The sequence below is a fragment of the Microcebus murinus genome, chromosome 9, assembly GCF_040939455.1.
Source record: "Microcebus murinus isolate Inina chromosome 9, M.murinus_Inina_mat1.0, whole genome shotgun sequence".
Classification (NCBI taxonomy): Eukaryota; Metazoa; Chordata; class Mammalia; order Primates; family Cheirogaleidae; genus Microcebus; species Microcebus murinus.
In genome coordinates this window covers 64091344-64111210 of record NC_134112.1, presented here as the reverse complement: position 1 = coordinate 64111210, position 19867 = coordinate 64091344, and the positions used below count along the sequence as shown (strand labels likewise).

Genomic DNA, 19867 nt, shown 5'->3' with positions numbered 1-19867 from the left:
TGAGGCTAACAAATTTTTTGCAAAGTACTTATTTTTATTATTAAACTTGTTCAACCTATTCTTTTGCTAAAATACACATTTGATTAAGATTTTTGGTCTTTTTTTTTTCCCTCTTCCTCCAATAAAGCGGCTCCATACTGGATCATGGCACCTCAAAATCTTGTGCTGTCACCAGGAGAGGATGGGACCCTGATCTGCAGAGCTAATGGCAAACCCAAACCCAGAATTAGCTGGTTAACGAATGGAGTCCCAGTAGAAAGTAAGTTGCCTGGATTGGCTCTAGCTGTAGTGTTATTTTCAGAGCATACGTACATCTCAACAGTGAAAAAATGGCAATAAAAAATAATTCCAGCCGGGCGCGGTGGCTCACGCCTGTAATCCTAGCACTCTGGGAGGCCGAGGCGGGCGGATTGCTCGAGGTTGGGAGTTCGAAACCAGCCTGAGCGAGACCCCGTCTCTACTAAAAATAGAAAGAAATTAATTGACCAACTGAAAATATATATACAAAAAATCAGCCGGGCATGGTGGTGCATGCCTGTAGTCCCAGCTACTCGGGAGGCTGAGGCAGGAGGATCGCTTGAGCCCAGGAGTTTGAGGTTGCTATGAGCTAGGCTGACGCCACGGCACTCACTCTAGCCTGGGCAACAAAAGTGAGACTCTGTCTCAAAAAAAAATAATAATAATAATTCCAGTTAGGAAAGGAAGCTATTAATATGCTAAACAAAGCCGCCAAATTACTTTTAGAGTTTTATTTTCTCACAATTAGATATTTATTTTGACTTTGAATCATTTATGCTATTGACATAATGGTATGCGTTGATTGGGAGTTGGCAATATTTCCTCTGTTTTTTACATGCATGGTGGGAAGAATGACAGGGTCAGAAGTAAACTTCACCAAAAATTTCAGATGATCTTCCTTGTTCAAAACATCAAATGGGCCAGGCATGGTGGCTCACGCTTATAATCCTCGCACTCTGGGAGGCCAAGGTGGGAGGATTGCTTAAGCTCAGGAGTTCAAGACCAGCCTGAGCAAAAGCAAGACCCTGTCTCTACTAAAAACAGAAAAAAAAAATATATAGCCAGTCAACTAAAAATAGAAATGAAAAATTAGCCAGGTGTGGTGGCTCACACCTATAGTCCCAACTACTTGAGAGGCTGAGGCAGGGGGATTGCTTGAGCCCAGGAGTTTGAGGTTGCTGTGAGCTAGGCTGGCACTCATGCTAGCTGGGGCAACAAAGCGAGACTATGTCTCCAAAGGAAAAAAAAAAATCAAATGATTCATGGAAACACCATAGGAGTCAGAGGAGATGGGTGGGGATGCTAAGCATAGAGCCAGTGGATATGACAAGAATAAGAAACACGACAGTTTTAATTTAAAAATTTTCAGTCCTAAGTATAGCCTGATGTTCCTAAGTTCTCCAGTCTTCAGAGGTCACCATCTCATTTACTATCCAAAGAAGAGCCCATCCTCAGACCCCAATCATACGCAGGCTGCTCAGTCTTTGACGAGCTTTTCCTCTTTGAGTACTGCTGAGATCATCCTTGAGCAAGACTGTGTAGCCCACCTGTGCTTGTCACCTATTCAGCAGCATCCCTGCTCTGCTGCCCCACTTCCTGCACTTCCTGTCTGCCAGCTTCCCATAACAGTACCCAAAGATGTGGCCACAAGCCCTTCTGTCAATCTGCTAAATCACAGCAAAGACCAGTTTTACAAAACTTGGTTAAAGGCTTGGGGATAGTGGAAAGGAATTATAGCAAAGAAAAAAAAAAAAAACTTAAAATGGACATTGCAGCTCATTGCTTCTGAATTCCTAAGCCATAGCCATGAACAGAAAGCCTGCTAACTCTCCACTTCCTCCACCCCACCCACCACCAGCTGCTGCCGACAGAATCTTTGAACAGTTTACCCTTTTTGGAGTTCAGAGCTACTCATAGACCCAGAGACAGAGAAAATCGGTTTCTGTATCACACCGGCCCCAGGTTCACCCTTCCTGTCATTATCATGATTATCTGCAAAGATATTCTTTACTCACAATGAAGACAACCTTCAGGCTTGTGATGTAGAGTAGATTGTCTCTCAATTGCCTCCAAGTCACAATCAAATATTGGTTCCACTTTTACATAACTAAAAGGTCTACTGATCTGACTTTCCCAAAGCAATGCACAGTCTCCCCTCCTAAGATGGATCTGGAAACTGCTGGCAGATTTAGAGTGGCCCAAGTCCCTGTTTCTCACCGTGAAGGTCTGACAACCACAGAGTTACACCAAGTAACTTCACCCTGTTCCATGAGGATGTATTGGGCGTTTTCTTGTGTTATATAGCACAGTAGTTATCAGATGCTTTGAAACAGACAGCCTGTGTTTACTGTTAAAGGAAGATGTTCCTGGGAAAAAACAGATTCTAAAGAGGCCAGCAAATGGGGTTTGGGCATTTTGTCTCCCAATTTTAATCATGATTGGGATCAGACGAAATTGCAGAGAGTAATTTGTGGTTGTGTTTCAGGAAGCTGTTGCCACTCTCAGGAGAATGGGAGTGAAAACTAAGAGGAAAAGTGGAAGAAAGCCAGGACTAAAGAAGTTTGATGGCACAATATATGACTTTCTTAGGAATGCATACAGAGCAGTAATCAATGGTGGTGCGTGCTTAGCACTTTCACAATGTGTTTACAGCTCAGAGATTCTGTGCCAATTTATGGGAGGTTAAAAGTGCACCTGAGATCCAGACTCAGTGAAACTGACAAGTGGGAGGGACCATCCATCTAGCCACCCAGCAGGGAGAATGGGGGAACCAGGGCATGTTGAAAGGATAAACCCTTAAGCTCAGCAACCAGGATGTGATCTTGAGACTGATTTTGCTCCCAACTTGCTCAGCTGGTCATCCTTTTCTACCAGCCATCTTAGTCTATTCCTGCTGCTATAACAAAATGCCTTAGACGGGGTCATTTATAAACAACATAAATTCATTGCTCACAGTTCTGGAGCTGTGAGCAATGGGGCCTATGCTAGGCCCCCAGGAAGGTGAGGCGTCCTCACTATACTAATTCAGTGATGCCACATACTGTGGCAGATTTTGCTCTCAGTTCCTACTGAGATCAAAAGTCCAAGATCAAGGTGCCAGCAGATGTGTTGTCTGGTGAGGGCCCGGTCCTCATAGCTGCTATCTTCTGTCTGCACATGGCAGAAGGGGCAAACAGGCTCCCCAAAGCCTTTGAGAAGGGCACTAATCCATTCATGAGGGTGGAGCCCTAGTGCCTTAATCACCTCCCAAAGGCCCCACCTCTTAATACCCATCACCTTGGGTATTAGGTTTCAACATATGAGTTTTGAAGGGACACAAACATTCAGACCATAGCCCAGCATAGGCAGTGCCTGTGACAGAACCTCGTAACTCTAGTTGTATTAAGAGCTTTAAAAATGCACTTATAGACACTCCCCTTTTACATGAAACTTTTGTGGTGAGGACCAACTGCAAAAGGCTGCTTTGGGGGCAGGGGACAATAGTTCCAAGGAGACAAATTAGGCCCTTCTACTGTAACCCTAAATCATCTGATTAAGTCCAGAGCAGAAAGAGGGCAGAATGTCTCAAATCAGATTTCAAATCAGTTCGTTTTTTCCATACCAAAAGTATATTCTTTAAGTCCCCATGGGATGGAAAAAAGGAGGCTGAGCACATATGATTGGAATTCTACAGCTCTAGGATCCCCTGAGTGCCTCAGACCAGTCACTCTGGTGGACACGCAAGAAGAGGAAGAGCACACGGCGTGGCAGCAGAGCAAGGGGCCAGGCCCCACTAGGCCGCCCCATGGTGCCGGGAGCAGGTGCTGGATGTGAATGCCAAGGTGATGTGGGTCGTTCTCCACATCTGGTGGCCAAACTGCAAGTGCGTGGGTTACTGTTGGGGCAGCTCATAACTGAAAGGTGCTGGGCTGGCAGGGCCCCTGCGCAGCTCTGTACACACTGAAACTGCAAAGGCACAGCTGTTCCGCCTTGCTGGCCCGTCTGCAGCTTCTGCTGAGTGGCTTCTGGGTGGACACTCCAACAGCTAAGTTCAAAGTGAACCACACGTGCCTCCACTGTGTGTTGACTTCCTCAATCCAAAGTAAGGAGTAAATGAGGAAGAAAACTATCCAAAAAATTGGTAGAGGTTTGAGCAGCTTTGGCCTCGCCCCTTTCCACCCTGCTTGATAGTTGCCCCATGAATTTAGAGACGCCTAAACAGAATTGCCTTTGCAGTTTGGGGACCATGCTGGAAATAGGGCATGGTGCTTGTTTCTCATCTGCAGTCCACTGAGTTGTGCACCCCACAGATGCATCCAGCAATGCTGGGGCCACGGGGGAAGAATGCCAGAGAGAGACAGACAGGCAGGGGTAGGAACTGAGAGCAAAATCTGCCACAGTATGTGGCATCACTGAATTAGTATAGTGAGGACGCCTCACCTTCCTGGGGGCCTAGCATAGGCCCCAAAAGTTAGCTGGGGGCACGAACGGACTTGCTAACTGCACTTTCCACCCAAGACACTGCAGAAACTGTGGGTGGACCAGCTGCTGAGGGTGAAGGGCAGGGGAACAGCTGTGCCTCTGCAGTACCCTCATGCAGGAGCTGTGCAGCATCCCTGCCAGGTGCCTGAAGTTTGTCCCCTGACTGCACAACAGAGGCACAGTCAGGGAACCATACTGCAAGATACACAGCCACCCCACTCCCAACTTGTGGGCACTTGCCTAAGGACACTGACTGTCTCCTCCTGCCTCTGCAGGCTCTGGCTGCCAAGTGCATAAAAATACTGTAAAAAGATAAGTGGGAACAGGAAGAGAAAGGAGTAAGACCTTTTCTTTTAGCGAAATGCAACGTTATTGATTCGTGCATTTCAGACCTCTGGAACCTACTAATTTATAAAACGGAAAGAATTAACTCCAAAAACAACTGGGCTTTTATCTCAATGTCTTCTAAAGCTTTGTCCTCCACAGAACTGGCCAGGTTACTTAAAGACTTTCCTTTGAAGCAAAAAAAATAGGCTGTATTCAATATGGAATTTGCCCAAAAACACTGAAAATATTTTTAAAACAATCTCCAGGAGTCAGTAAAAAAAAAAAAAAAAACAGCTGCAGAGAGCTAATACTGAAAGAGAACTCTGATTTTGCTGTGTGATGAGAGAGTGTGAAGGTAGGACTCAGGACCAGAAAGAAAATGAACTTGCTATTAGCAGGATGAGCAAAGCACTTCTCTTCTGCCCAAGAAGTCGTCTTTCAGGACTTCAGAATCACCCTTAGGTGGGTGTCCCTAAGTTCCTTCTTCTTCCTCTCAGTCTTCCCCACTAGAACGTCCAAGTCATCCTGGTGGTGGTCCCAAGGCCAAGGCCAAGGCCATGGCCACTGTGATTCTTATCTCTGTCCTGGAAGACAGTTTGAGAGTCTAATGCTTGCGGATCTTCAATAGTTTCCAGTATGAATTGTGTTAGATCTCTCAGGCTGTTCCACATGAAATGTATATAAGATCACACCATGATTACGTTAAAAGGCCCCTTTTCTCTCAGATATGAGGAGAGGCAGGAACTGAGAGGATGAGAATGGGCAGAAGACCTCCTCCTGCCGCAGAGACATATTTTGCTCACATGGAAAGGAGAGACTGAAAGCCGGTGACATAAAACAAGCAGCCTGTGAAATGGAGGACTAGTCCGTAATATTCCCACAATTCTATCAAGGCATCTTCCTTCTTCTTCCTTTTTGCAAAACTAAGGGGCTCAGTTGGCATTTCCTTCTAAGTGATGGAATAGGTCGATGAAAAGGAAAATTTAATTCTTCACCAGAAATTTGTTCTACATTATGTCCAAACGTTCAGATTCCAGGAAACATTTATAAAGTTGACCAACTCAGAAAACCTGAGTGTCAATCTCATTTAAACAAACCATTAAATGCTCTTGTCTGTAGTTTCTCATATTCCAAAATGTATATAATACTATCTGGTTAACCTATTTCACAATGTTCTTTTTAAAATAAAATTATGCAATAGATGTAAAAACATTTTCAAGACTGATAGTACTCTGGACTTATAAGGTGGCATCATTATTATTCTCGTTATCTAAATGTTAGAAACATTTATAGTTTTAGCTAGCCATGTCAGGAGAGTTTGGTTAAAAGCAAGTGTTCTCTGAAGGCTACCAGCACAGTTGTAGACCTTACCTTTGGGGCTTTAAGTTATACATGGTGAATCTGTACTCTTAAATTTCCTTCTCCAGTGTTTATTTACAGCAAATGAAGTTGGTTATTCCCAGAATTAATCAGTATTCCTTTGGGTAATTTGTGTTTGCATGTTGGAGAGTTACTTCTACCCAGTAGCCAGCAAATAGTGTCCAAATCTTCAAATGTCTGTGCTTTAGCAATTTTATTCTGTGTCCAGCTACCAACTGGGCCTCCATATGTTACCATGGATTTGTTTGCATTTTTTAAAAATAAGTACTTAAGGAAATGTAGCCCAAAACCCCATGGAGAGAGATCTGCTTATTCATTACTCTTACCTAGAGGGTTTGTTTTATTCCTAAATACCTTGCCAAAAATAAATATTTGAAGACTGCTCCATTTAGCATAAATAAGGCAGATACAGTCAGATGCCTTTCAGGTAAAAAGTATCTTCCTAAAAAGAGTTGATAGCAAAGAAAAGTGCAATTGGGGGGTCCAGAAAAGCTTTTCTAAATGGTTTATGCTTGTGATTAAAGAGTCTCCACTTGGGGAAAATTGTCCTATTGTCTTTATTAATTGGCCTTCGTCTTCCATGTTCATGGTGGTGTAAGTTTTTTAATTATTGTGGTTAAAACACATGGCATAAAATTTACAGTTGTAGCCATTTTTAAATGCACAATTCAGTGGTGTTAAGTATATTCACATTATTGTGCAGTAGATGTCCAGAACTGGAACTCTTTACCCATTAAACATCACTTGGTGGTGGAACTTTTGAAAGCTCAATATACTCAAGGAATTTGAGTGGCTTTTCTCACACAGTCTGCCACCCATCCAGAGAGATCCGGCCCAGACCTCTACCTGTGCCTCATCATAGTCTAAAGTACCCAGGCACGACACTCCACTGTCGGGCACATCCACAGAGGTGCAGTCAGGGCAGGCACCAAGAGTCCCTGAAGGAGTCCCAGCACTGAGTGCCCAAGTGCTGGTTCCCTAAAGGGGAGGAAGGGGACCACGGGCCAGGGAATGCAGGCGGCCTCCAGAAGCAGGAACAGGCAAGGAAATGGATTCTGCCCTAGAACCTCCAGAAAGGAACATAGCCTTGCTGATACCTTGATTTTAGCTAAGTGACGCCCACATCAGACTCCTAACCTACAGAACTGAATGATGTGTGGCTTTAAGCTACTAAGTGTGGTAATTTGTTACAGCAAGAGTAGAAAAATAACACAGAATGAGTGAGCAAAATGCTTTGAGTATGTATACTAAAACAAGGATGACTACCTTTAGTTTGGTATTTTTTATTCAAGTGGGTTAATAAAGCACAGGTGAACCAAATATTTTTTATTTTAAAGTGACAAAAAGGAGTCTAAATGCAGTGAGAAATATATCTTAGATGCACATTCTTTTCCTAGTACCAAAGAAAAAGAAAAGGCGTTCAGAAAGTAAAGACTGTTAACTGGTTCCAATTGCAAAAGCAGTTTAAGAGAAATAGTGCTGTTATTCAGTTTTGATTTTGATCAGCATGCTGAGACAGATCTAAACCCCTTTTAGTGTACTTTTAAAGCAATGTAAGGTCACAACCTAAGGTTTAGCATTCACAGAAAGGATTTCATCTCTAATAGCACAAGAGTTCCAAATTGTTGGGCCTGCCTTAGACTAAATCCTCGCATATTATATTACCCAGGCAGTTCTATTCCAATTCAGTAAGAATCAGTCCTGGTCCTAACATTTTTTTTAAGTACTTAAGAAATTTAATTGAAACACTCTCCTTAAGAGAAATTTTACACAATTTATTTCTACTTCAGCCTCAGGAATTTCCAAAACAAGAAAAATAAAGATTTTCACATTTGATTATTAGTCGTATGTTTATTTATTTATCTATTTGTTTCCAGAAGCAGCACCCAAAGGGGACAGGTTTGGACGAGTTAGCGTGTTTCTGTATTTTTTGACTAGTTTTTGCTGTCTCCTCCTGATCATTAACTTGCCTCCTCATAAATAACAGCAGTCTCTTTGTGAACAAGGCAATGTTTTCCTGAATTTGTGGTACAGTTTTCACCTGAACTTGTGAGTTGTTTTTTTCCTGCATCTCTTAAAATAATATTCAGTGTTGCAAAATCAATCTACTTAAGACTAAATGACTATTGAGCATATACCGATGCTAATATACAATAACTAAATTCAGAGGGGGAAAATTCATGGTTTCTGCCTGACTTCTAGTTGTCTTCTTGCTGCATATACCTGAATCGGTCTGTATTTATGTCCTCTTGACTGGAATGTAGACCTCAAGCTTTACAAGTGTAGTATACATCTTTTAAGCAAAGTGGAATAAATATATATTTTGTTTTTCCCACTCAAACAGTTGCCCCTGATGACCCCAGCAGGAAAATTGATGGTGATACCATCATTTTTTCAAATGTTCAAGAAAGATCAAGTGCAGTATATCAGTGCAATGCCTCTAATGAATATGGATATTTACTGGCAAATGCATTTGTCAACGTGCTGGGTAAGCCCTCTCTTTATTAAAGACATGGCAAATTAAATTAATGACTGCTGTTCTTTTCTGTTCATTCAGCAAAGATATACTGGGCATCTACTATGTGCAATGCACAGTGTCCAGTGATATGAGGGGTATAGAAAGATGGATAAGACACAGATCTTGCCCTAAAGGATATTGCAGTCTGGTTTTAATGTTCATTCATACCAGTTTTTTTGTTTTGTTTTGTTTTTCGGGATATTGTGAGGGTACAAACATCTTGGTTACATTTTATATCATTGCCTCTCCCTGGCAAAGGCCTGCCCTCCCCCGGCCCCCCCACACACACAGTGCACACCATGTCCTAACAGTTTTTATAATGGCAAATTCTTCATTATGGAAATAATAAAATAGGCTGTGCCATTCACAGATGGTTAGACTAAGTGTCAAACCCATCAAAAGGAAAATAGCATTTGCCTGCTATTAGTAACTGAACGTTACCACTCTTCCATCCTTAGAAACTGACAAGTTGATTAATAATTTCATGATTCTTATTTTTAAAAAGTAAACCATTCATTGTAATCCTTGGCCTTTATCCAAGTCATGGACGTGCATTTATTTAATTTGTAAAAATATGTTTTAACAATGTGATGTACTGAAACATATTATCAAATGGTTGGTTTATGTGAACACTGTTCTCATATTGGATAAAACTAGCAAAATATCACATTTGTTAAAATTTATGTGAGAATTATTTTCATGCTGCCAGGGAATTGTACTTCAACTCTTTAAGATTAGTATGCTCCCTTTTCAAACAAAAGTAACATCAGGAAGCCAACAAATACTTGGTATTTTTCCTTCATGCTTGAAAAGAAGTTCATTAATCAAATGAAGAGCTAAGCAGTTAAGATATTGGTGGACGTTGAAGAAGCAGTTTTGACTACCAGTTCCATTTTTTATTCTCTACTTTTATGAGTTCAACTTTTTTAGATTCCACATATAAGTGATATCATGTAGTATTTGTTATTTTGTATCTCCCTTGTTTCACTTAATATAATGTTCTCTAGGTTCATACATGTTGCAAATGACAGGATTTCTTACATTTTTAGAGCTGAATAGTGTTCCATTGTGTATATATACCACATTTTCTTTATCATATTCATCCACTGATGGACACTTAGGTTGATTCCATATCTTGGCTATTGTGAATAATGCTGCAATGAACATGGGAGTTCAGATATCTTGACATACTGATTTCATTTTCTTTTGATATATACCCAGTAGTGGGATCATTGGATCATATAGTAGTTTTATTTTTAGTTTTTTAGTATACACAGTATAAATAATCTTTATACTATTTTTCATAACAGCTGTACTAATTTACATTCCCACAAACAGTATACAAGTGTTCCCTTTTCTCCACATCCTCTCCAATACTTGTCTTTCATCTTTCTGATAATAGCCATTCTAACAAATATGAGGTGATATCTCATTGTGGTTTTGATTTGCATTTCCCTAGCAATCAGTAATGTTGAGCATTTTTTCACAGCTTGTTGGCCATTTGAACATCTTCTTTTGAGAAATGTCTATTCTGGTCCTTTGCCCATTTAAAATCAGGTTATTCATTTTCTTACTATTGAGTTGTTTGAGTTCCTTATATAAATTGAATATTAACCCCTTACCAGACATATGGTTTGCAAATATTTTTTCCCATTCCCTAGGTTGTCTCTTCACTCTGTTGATTGTTTCCTTGGCTGTGCAAGCTTTCCAATTTGATGTAATATCACTTATCTATTTTTGGTTTTGTTGCCCTGGTTCCGTTTTTTAGTCATTACACTCATCTTTCTGCTGTTTTCTGCCAGTTTATGTGTTCCCAAAATTCCCACCCACTAGGGTTATGATGGGTCAGTCATTCAACAAAAATATACTTGGCTATTATTTTTGTGCCAGACACTGTTCTGGAGATAAAATGATAAGAAGTCCCATTTCCTGGCTGGAGTGAACTCACAGTATTATAGAAGATACAGATAAGTAAATCAACAATTAAAATAATGCCTGAGCAAGATGTAAGCATGAGGCAGAGGGAGGAAAATTGTATTTTTCTGCTGTGAGTGACTAGTAGTGTCATGCTTGATAGGGAATATGGAGGCAGAGACATGTTGGTTGTGCTTTATCATAAACTTTAATGACTTTAAAACAAAATGCAATGAATACACTGTGGGTCTAAAATCTATTCTAATATTTACTTTACCTCTGTAAAACATTCTTAGCTGAGCCACCACGAATCCTCACAACTGCAAATACACTCTACCAGGTCATTGCAAACAGGCCTGCTTTACTAGACTGTGCCTTCTTTGGGTCTCCTCTCCCGACCATAGAGTGGTAAGTAGTGGCCCTATGTGTTGTGTTTTTGCTAAAGCCTTTACATTTCTAACTATGTTGGATTTTAGTCAGAAAGCAACATGGGGAAGGCAGTGCATAATCCAGCATGCTATTAATTATTAAATTCATTCACAAATATTCATTAATTACCTGCTCTGTGCTAAACACTTTCACACATATGATCAAGCAGCACACTCTATCAACCACAAAGCTACATGTAAATGAATTTTTAAAAATTTAAGGCTGCTGTATTTTACAGTGTCATGGAAATCCCCTGGGACTTTCTCAGTAGCCCCTGGAGGGACTGGTTAGGGGACAGTCCTTGATAATAAAATATCATGGAATGGGGGAGGTTTTTATAAGCTGAAAAGCAGAATTTGTTATTACTAGGGTTCTCCTTAGTTTATCTCCTGCCACATCTGCCTGACTTGGGTCCACCCAAGCTCTCCTGTGTCCTTGAAGACACAGGTCCCACTTATGACCATCCCCTTTCATATACCACTCTTGATATAAGTCCTCTCGTTCCTCCTACCATGCTTACTTGAGCCTAAAGAGACAAGGCTAGAATGTATAGACAGTAGCTCAGAAAGAATGAATAAAAGAAAATTGGAACATTCATTGATTGATCATCTGTCAGGTCTCAGATACTGTGCTAGGCTCCAGCTACGAAGGTGAGAATAAAAACAGGGTTAGGATTAAAGGAAAATTCTCCTAGGCCTCCACCTTAACCCCAGAGAAGAGAAACAGGGATGCTTGTGTAGACAATTTCCTATTGAAGGTGATGAATTGATACTTAGATAAGAGGTTGATTTTGCCTCATCCCTTTTCTTCCATCTCACTTCACCTATCTGACATACATGCTTTTTTTTCCTTCCCTAAATATTTTCCTATTGATACTTTCAAAAGTACAAAACTTTTAGCCTTGAAATCAAAATCTCTTTAGAACTGTAGCCTATAGAGAGAGTTACAAATACATCACAGTTGAGGGAAAAATGTCAAAAAGAGCAGCCTGCATTCTGCCTATTTTATTAACTATTATATTTAGAGATAAAATAGGTAATAATGTGTTTATTGAATTATAGATTTCTCATAATAAAAAATTACAATATAAACATTATGTTCTATCAGCATGATACTACAAACACCATTTATTGTTGAAGTCTCCAGTTTTAGGTCTTGTCTTTGCATTTACCCCACTGACATACAAGCATGCAGCATGCTTGTGCAAATGCCAACTGTCTCTGGGCTTGACATTTTAACACAGACCATGGCAGTGTTGAGCTTGAATATGGCATTTGTTGTCTGACTTTAAATGATGTGTTTTTAACTCTCATTGTGATAATTTCTGTAAATAAAGGTTTAAAGGAGCTAAAGGAAGTGCTCTTCATGAAGATATTTATGTTTTACATGAAAATGGAACTTTGGAAATTCCTGTGGCCCAAAAGGACAGCACAGGAACTTATACGTGTGTTGCAAGGAATAAATTAGGAATGGCAAAGAATGAAGTTCACTTAGAAATCAAAGGTAAGGTAAAGGTAACAATTGTTTTTTTTTCAAGTATTAGGTGACTTTGAGCAAATTCTCCAGCTTTGTCCATGGATAACAATAACTTTAAATTTTAGATCCAACAAGGATCATTAAACAGCCTGAATATGCAGTTGTGCAAAGAGGGAGCACAGTGTCCTTTGAATGCAAAGTGAAACACGATCACACTTTAATACCCACTGTCATATGGCTGAAGGACAACAGTGAGCTGCCCAGTGATGAAAGGTATTTAAAGATGATTTCTTTCTTTTCTCTTTAAGCTGCTCTTGAACTAAAGAGCTGCTTGCCTGCCTGCTCCGTTTATTGTATTATATAATGACTTAATGCTGATGTTTCTAGTTTCTGAAGCCTGCTGTCTCCAACATAAAGAGATATGCATTTTTCCCCCTGCTGTAAAATATTTGGACCTAAAAAGGTATCAAATCATTGAAATAGAACCCTGAGAATGTTTATCTATCTTTGTGTGTTAGTCTCCTGTGTAATTTGGGATGGGAAAAACCTTTCAGACCTTGGACAACAACCATTATTTTGTAGCTTGAACAGTGAAGTCTCAACAGATGTTTTCATTACCATTCTACAAATAAGCAGAAATGTGATCTCTTTAATGATCAGAGAATGTCTGAATCCTTATCAGTATTTTAAAACATACTAGTTTTTATTTGGCTATCCAGTGGAAAGGGAAGGAAAAACAAAAACAGATGAAGCATTTATAAGAGCTTTAAGAGATTACCAAATTTCAGCGGTGGCTGACCAGAGGCACCAGCTGCCAGATCATCTCAGAAAGAAGGAAAAATTGTACATGAAAAAGAAAAAACAAACAATCATAGATGAAGTGTAATGCTGAGGGAAAAGTGCCAGAAGCTGCAAGAGATTTCATGGGAGGAAGTTGCAGAGCAGAACAAGAAGGAGAAAGGTATCAGCAGAAGTCAATCCCCTGAGAGGCCCGGAGTCCAATGAAAAGTGTAGGAGGAGTGGTTTGTTTCTCTGCCCCTCGCATCTCTGCAGGCTCCCGAGCTGCTGCATAGCCTTTCTACCCTGATGAGCCCCAAAGCTGCTGCCATCAGTGAACTGGGAGTTTCTTGAGGACAAAGCACCAGGCTTTGAGTCCCTTCCTGTTCTGCCCTGCATGGTTTCTGTGATCCTCTGGCACCTGCCTAAAGCTGTGGGGCCTCCATGGTGCTCTATTGCTTATTAATGGCCTGAAGAGAATTTTGTGGCCTCCTGTGTGTGCCCAGAGTTTCCATCTAGTTCTATGCTTCAACTGGTCAGTTTTATTTGTGGAATCTGAGTTCATAAATATGAGACTCTGTAATATGAGAAAATGACCATCAGTTTATATCAGCTAAAGCTTTAACTTGGAGATTACCTGAGTAGGCAGTTTATGATTTATTCAGCCTCATTAAAATCACACATGCATCCTCTATACGTTGATTTTTGACCCACGGAGCAATTTTTCCTACCTTGCAGCAACCTCCAGAAAACTCCTAGTAGAGATTGCTGGTCTCATCTTCCTGTTCCTAGTGATAAAGCATTTATTTTCTCCTATAAAAGTTTAACCAAAAAATTCTGTTATAAATAATAAAGTATTTAAAAGATACACTTTAATGGAAACTAAGGTGAGTGGTTTTCTAATGTTTCTTAGCAGCAGACCCCTTGGTAAAGCCCTCTAGAAAGGACAACTGGAGCTGCCCCCCACCACTGAATGCCCCTGGGACTTTAAGGAAGCTCCAGAGGCCTGGTTGAAAACCACTGCACCAGATGACAAAATCCCTTCTAACCCAGATTCCAATTCATTCTAATTGTTCTCCAACTTCCATCATTATTTAAGTGATACATATTGTATATGATTACCGCGCTAATTTTCTGAAAACATTTATCATGTCTCTCTGTTATCAAATTCAGTTTGTTTCATGCCAGGAAAGCAATTATAGGGTGCGGTTGCCTGTCCGTTTCAGCTGCTCTGCATGTGCTATACTAACAGGTTGACTATCGACAAGGATCAGTTGGTGATAGCAGATGTCAGTGACGATGACAGTGGGACCTACACGTGTGTGGCCAACACCACTCTGGACAACGTTTCTGCCAGTGCTGTGCTTAGCGTTGTTGGTAAGAACGGGAACAAATATGACACAACTGGCTTCCCTGTATTAAGCTGAAAAGAAAACAGAAAAATTGTAAATGTTAAATGTTTGCTTGTTGATAACCATGGGTGCGTTAATATCCACATTAGTCTCCTTTGAAAGATGCCTTTGAGGCGGTAGTTTCTGTATCAATACACTCTATAGCAGCACTGAGGGAAAATGGTGGATATGTACATTAATGATATTTTTATAAGAAAATTGGGGAAAATAATCTACTTTTATTTAAAATTGAAGGGTTTCTTTTCTAAATTGTTACTGCATGTTTATCAGTACCATGTCTCACAGCTAAGCATAGGCCTTAGTTTTATAATCTTAGATCATGTACTGTCTTTGTCTGCTTATAATTTCTTGTATCTTTCCATTACTAATTTTGATTAAAATCCTTTATATTAATGTCCTTTCTAGCTCCTACTCCAACTCCAGCTCCTGTTTACGGTAAACTAATATGAGTCTTCTTTCTCTATTTTCTGTCACTTTCACGTTTGCAGAAAAAAAAAACATTTCTTTCTCTATCACATCATTGTGTTTCTTAGGGAAAAGGGCTCTCTCAGTTATATGTGTCACTTGTATACTGCAATAAATCATTTCTTCATTATACCCCTAGAATCGTTCACTGAGTTTACTTCCAGGTATTTCTAAATATTTCATGTGATATTATAAAATCATTTCATTTGATAAAAGTCCCTTTTTGATACAATTTCCTTATAAAGTATCATAGTGCTTTTTCAAAAGCAATCACCTACAGTTTACAGAATTATAAAGCTATTTCTAATATCATACCACAAATTAGGTTTTCATTTCAATTTATTAAAAGTTGTTTTGGAAAAATAAATGTTGTTTTGCAATCCCATTTTTAAGAAATTTATATAGAAAAAAATGGATGTTTAGAACATTTGACTTTTGTATCAGAGAAAACTAACTCTCTGTGTTTTAACAAATATAAATCACTAAAGAAAGACCAAAAGGAGGGGCACATCCATGTTGTGTGGCTTTTCTAAGTCTGGAAAATAAATCAGAAATTATTTCCAGAAATCTTTTTATTTAGAGAACCCTCATCTTTATTCAGCACATAAATACAAAAGTTAATTTTTAGGCATAATCTCAGCTGGATTTTACATAGTATCATTAATTATCCTGTATAAGACTTGTTCTTTGTAGACATTTACTGCTTCATTACTGATAAGAAAAAAAAAAATATATATATATACATGTATTTATATGGTCTCTGGGAGTTACTCCCAGTAGCCAGGTCAGATAAGGGCTTAGGGGAGAGCATTAATTCTCTGGATCTCAGAAGCAACATTAGAAAAGGCAGACATGCTTCTAGGACACCTTTGTCTCAACAGGTGTCTGTATACTATTGTCCTCTGAGAGTAAATACAATACGCATGCCGAGAGCTACCTACATAGCATTTCTTATTCTTTTAAGAATATAAATATTCCTTAGGAGCCACAAAATCTATCATTCAGCATGTTTCAGAAAAAACATTTGAAAACAGTATGTTTTATTCACTGTATTTGTTTTTCAGCATTTGCTATTCTCTATTTCCCATGTATTAGAAATTAATCTTTGATATTATTTTTCATCTCTGTGCTCGTTCATGTTTATGAGGAGACACACACTGAGAGTGCTGATGAACCTTGTATGTCTGCTTCACTGGGTTTGGTTACAAATGATTCAGTTGCCTTTGAAAAACAGAGAGCAGAGCTCATTGATGAGTTATTTTTGGGTGTGCTCGTGTGTTCCCAGCAACCTCAGTTGTTTGCATTTTGTTTCAGTTGCATGCTCATTGGCCATTCAGTGTGCTGTGTCTTTAAGATATCCTCTCTGTTTATAGTGTCACAAATAAAGGAGAACCCCTTAAGGAGGGATGCTTAACAATGCTGTGTGTCTTTGGTCTACAGATGTCCCAAATCCTCCCTTTGATTTAGAATTGACAAATCCACTCGACAAAAGTGTTCAGCTGTCATGGACCCCAGGCGATGACAACAACAGTCCTATTACAAGTATGTGGTATTATCTGATTTATTGCTGATAAGCTTAATGGCCATTTTTGCAGCACTTTATAATATGCAACTGAGATTCCTCACAAGGATCTTTATTGGCATTCTCTGCTTTGTTACTGATATAGGACAAAAAGACTTATTTATGGTCATCATCAGAGCTAGAGTTATTCCTGGTTATAGATTCTGGTATAGGACACAAATTAATAGCTGAAGATGTTAATTAAGAAAATATACATTGTTTGTATTTAGAATCCATAAGACTCACCTTAAATATCTACCGGAGTAGGAAGATGCATCTAAAGTTAGTTACTCATTTTGCCCATTACTTCTAGTAGAAGAGGGTTAGGAGGCACAGATGCTGAAAGACCTTGTATATATATTAGGAAATTGAGACATGGTGAGTAAAGTGACTTTTCAAACCCACAGTTGATAACAGAACTGGATGTACCATCAAGTCCATTAACTCTTTCTTCCCACTAGCCCCTGCTACAAAGTGCCTTCAACAGTGTCAACTCCTCACCTTGGTGACATAAGCCTAGGGAAAAAATCAGATGAGGGACCATGCCCTAAGGATACTAGAATAGCTTAATAAATTAGAATATAGGTAAGCTTAGAAGTTTGATTGTTAAACTGAAGAGATACTTAAAAGGCAGACATAATCAGGTCACGAGCCTGAGATACATCATTACCTTCAAGGTATATACTTCAGGAAGACTAAATTCCTTTCTAATGACTATACCTGAGATGATTCTGAAATGACAGGTATCTTGATTTACTGTACCTCCTGGTAAAGCAGAATATATCCAATAAATTAAACAGAAGCTTCCTCTGTACCTTGTGTTAATTAAAAGTGCTTCTTTCTAATTGAGTTTTCAGTGTTCTCTATCAGAACTCACATTCCTCTGGGCTGAATGTTCCAACTAATTCAGTACATTAGCCAGAGTTAGCTGGTTAGGAGGCGTGGAGACTCTTTATACCTATGTGAAAATGATACCATTAGATTTCCAGGCATTTCTACTTTTGCATTTGCTCACTCATTCAACAGATATTTATTGAGTCCCATCATATTTTGATGATGTCAGATCTCTGCAAAGCATTTGCTGTGATAAAGAGCAAGTACCATGTGAGAGTCAGTGTGGAACAGGACATGAGGAAGGTGGTGTCCAATTTTTTTACAAGGTTTAAAAAGTTGTACAGTGCCCTGTAGGTGTTAAATTGTCAAGATATAAACACTTATTAGGTTGTATGGACCTGACTACTTAATACACGAAAATGTTAGGTATTTCATTTGGCCTAAGGGAATTATGAAAAAAATTACTAAGACATTAAGTACACTATGAGTTGGGAACATTTGGAAACTACTGAGTTAGGAGGTTATGTGGTATCATAATTCACGCAAGAGATGACAGTGGCCTGGAACAGGCTGAGAAATGGTCAGATTTTGGATCTATTTTAATAGTAGAGGCAAGAGGTCTACTGAGAGTGAGAAAGAAGGAGAAGCCCAGAAGGACCCCAGGCTTTGACCTGAGTTGTCACTACCAGTTGGGGAAGAAGATGGGAAGCAGCTTTGGTCATATCCGGTTTGAGATGTTGTATTAGACAATTGAGCAGAATTGTTGAGTAGGCAATTGGCTAATTCTGTAGTTCGGGGGAGATTTCTGGGCTGCAGATATATATGTGAAAGTCATCCATTTATGAGACTAGAGATCACCTGCAAGTGAATGTAGACTGAAAGAACTCCAAGGACTTAGCTTTGGACCACTGCAAAACATGTAATACTTCTAGTTCATCTTTGTATTTATAGTTCATATCATGGTACCTGGCATATAGTAGGCAATCAATGAGTATCCAAATACCTATTTTTTTTAATAAGGGTAAAACATGTACATACCACCAAATTTTAGTAGATGTAGAGAGTATGCACTGAAAAGCATACCTTCCTCCCAGTGCTGACTCCCAGCTCCTCTGGCCACACCAGTGTTATCAGTGTGTATCCTATGAGAAGTAAAACATGAATATCTAGGTGAATATGTATGCGTAGTTATCATAGTAATTTTTTTTTTTTTACGTAAGTTGTAGTATCTAGTACACACTCTTCTATATAACCTGCTTGGTTTCACTTAACAATGCATTTTAGGAATCATTTCACTTCAGCATCCCCATTCAATTTTGTCAGCTGCAGAGTGTTCCATTGTGTGGATGTACCATAATTTGTTTAATCAGTGTTCTATATTGATGGATGTTTAGGTTGTTTGCAACTAGGTTGTTTGAATTTGCAAACAACACTGCAATGTGCATTCTTTTCCATGTCTTTGAGACATGTGTGACCACATTTATTCAAAATAAATGGCTAGAAGTATAATTTCTCAAAGTTTATGTGCATTAAATATTGTTAGATTTTTTTAAATTGTCCTATAGAGAAGTTATACCAATTTACACATCAGAGAATGCTTGTTTCCGTGTGTCATAGTCAACAAAGTGTGTTAAACCTTTGATTGTTGCCAACCTGTTTAGGGGAAAATGGCATCTCACTATATTTAATTTCTCCTATTATGAAAAAAACTGACCATCTTTTCATTTATATAAACTTTTTTTAGTGACATATGGATTGATTCTAAACAATTTGAAGTAACTGAACTCAGCATGCTAGAGAAGGAATACCAAATATTATTGAGTGTGCTTAAGTATTAAGGATAAGGATAGAAGTCTGAAATCAAAATATTTTAATGGTATTTTTCTTGAAAGTTGAATAATCCATGCTTGGCTACTCTTGTTAGATTGCCCTGTTAGTTATCACTGGCAACCCACCCCTGGGTTGACTGAATTCTCTGTCTTGGGTTTGGGGTGTGTGTTATGTTGTGTCCAGAGTTCATCATTGAATATGAAGATACGATGCATGAGGCAGGGCTGTGGCACCACCACACTGAGGTTTCTGGAACGCAGACCACGGCCCAGCTGAAGCTGTCTCCTTACGTGAACTACTCCTTCCGAGTGATGGCCGAGAACAGCATCGGGAGGAGCTCGCCCAGCGAGGCGTCTGAGCAGTATTTGACGAAAGCCGCAGGTAAAGCGGGACTTCCGTGATACGAAATGGAATAGAAAAGTTTTCCACCCTTTGCAAAAAGACCAAAGCTTACACATGTGTGGC

General features: G+C 39.4%; 1 protein-coding gene across 18 annotated transcripts in view; it reads left to right on the top strand.

Annotated features, from left to right (window-relative positions):
* Positions 1-19867, top strand: part of NRCAM (neuronal cell adhesion molecule) — a 265047-nt gene that overhangs the window by 213445 nt on the left and 31735 nt on the right. For 13 of the 18 annotated variants that reach the window (XM_076006544.1, XM_076006534.1, XM_076006541.1 and 10 more), the window contains 9 exons: positions 128-259; positions 8531-8674; positions 10915-11026; positions 12384-12550; positions 12649-12796; positions 14553-14677; positions 15118-15147; positions 16618-16719; positions 19586-19783. In XM_076006544.1, the coding sequence (XP_075862659.1) occupies positions 128-259; positions 8531-8674; positions 10915-11026; positions 12384-12550; positions 12649-12796; positions 14553-14677; positions 15118-15147; positions 16618-16719; positions 19586-19783 (1158 nt within the window). The remainder of the gene's footprint in view (positions 1-127; positions 260-8530; positions 8675-10914; positions 11027-12383; positions 12551-12648; positions 12797-14552; positions 14678-15117; positions 15148-16617; positions 16720-19585; positions 19784-19867) is intronic. The other 5 variants (XM_076006545.1, XM_076006542.1, XM_076006543.1 and 2 more) reach the window with 1 other exon arrangement.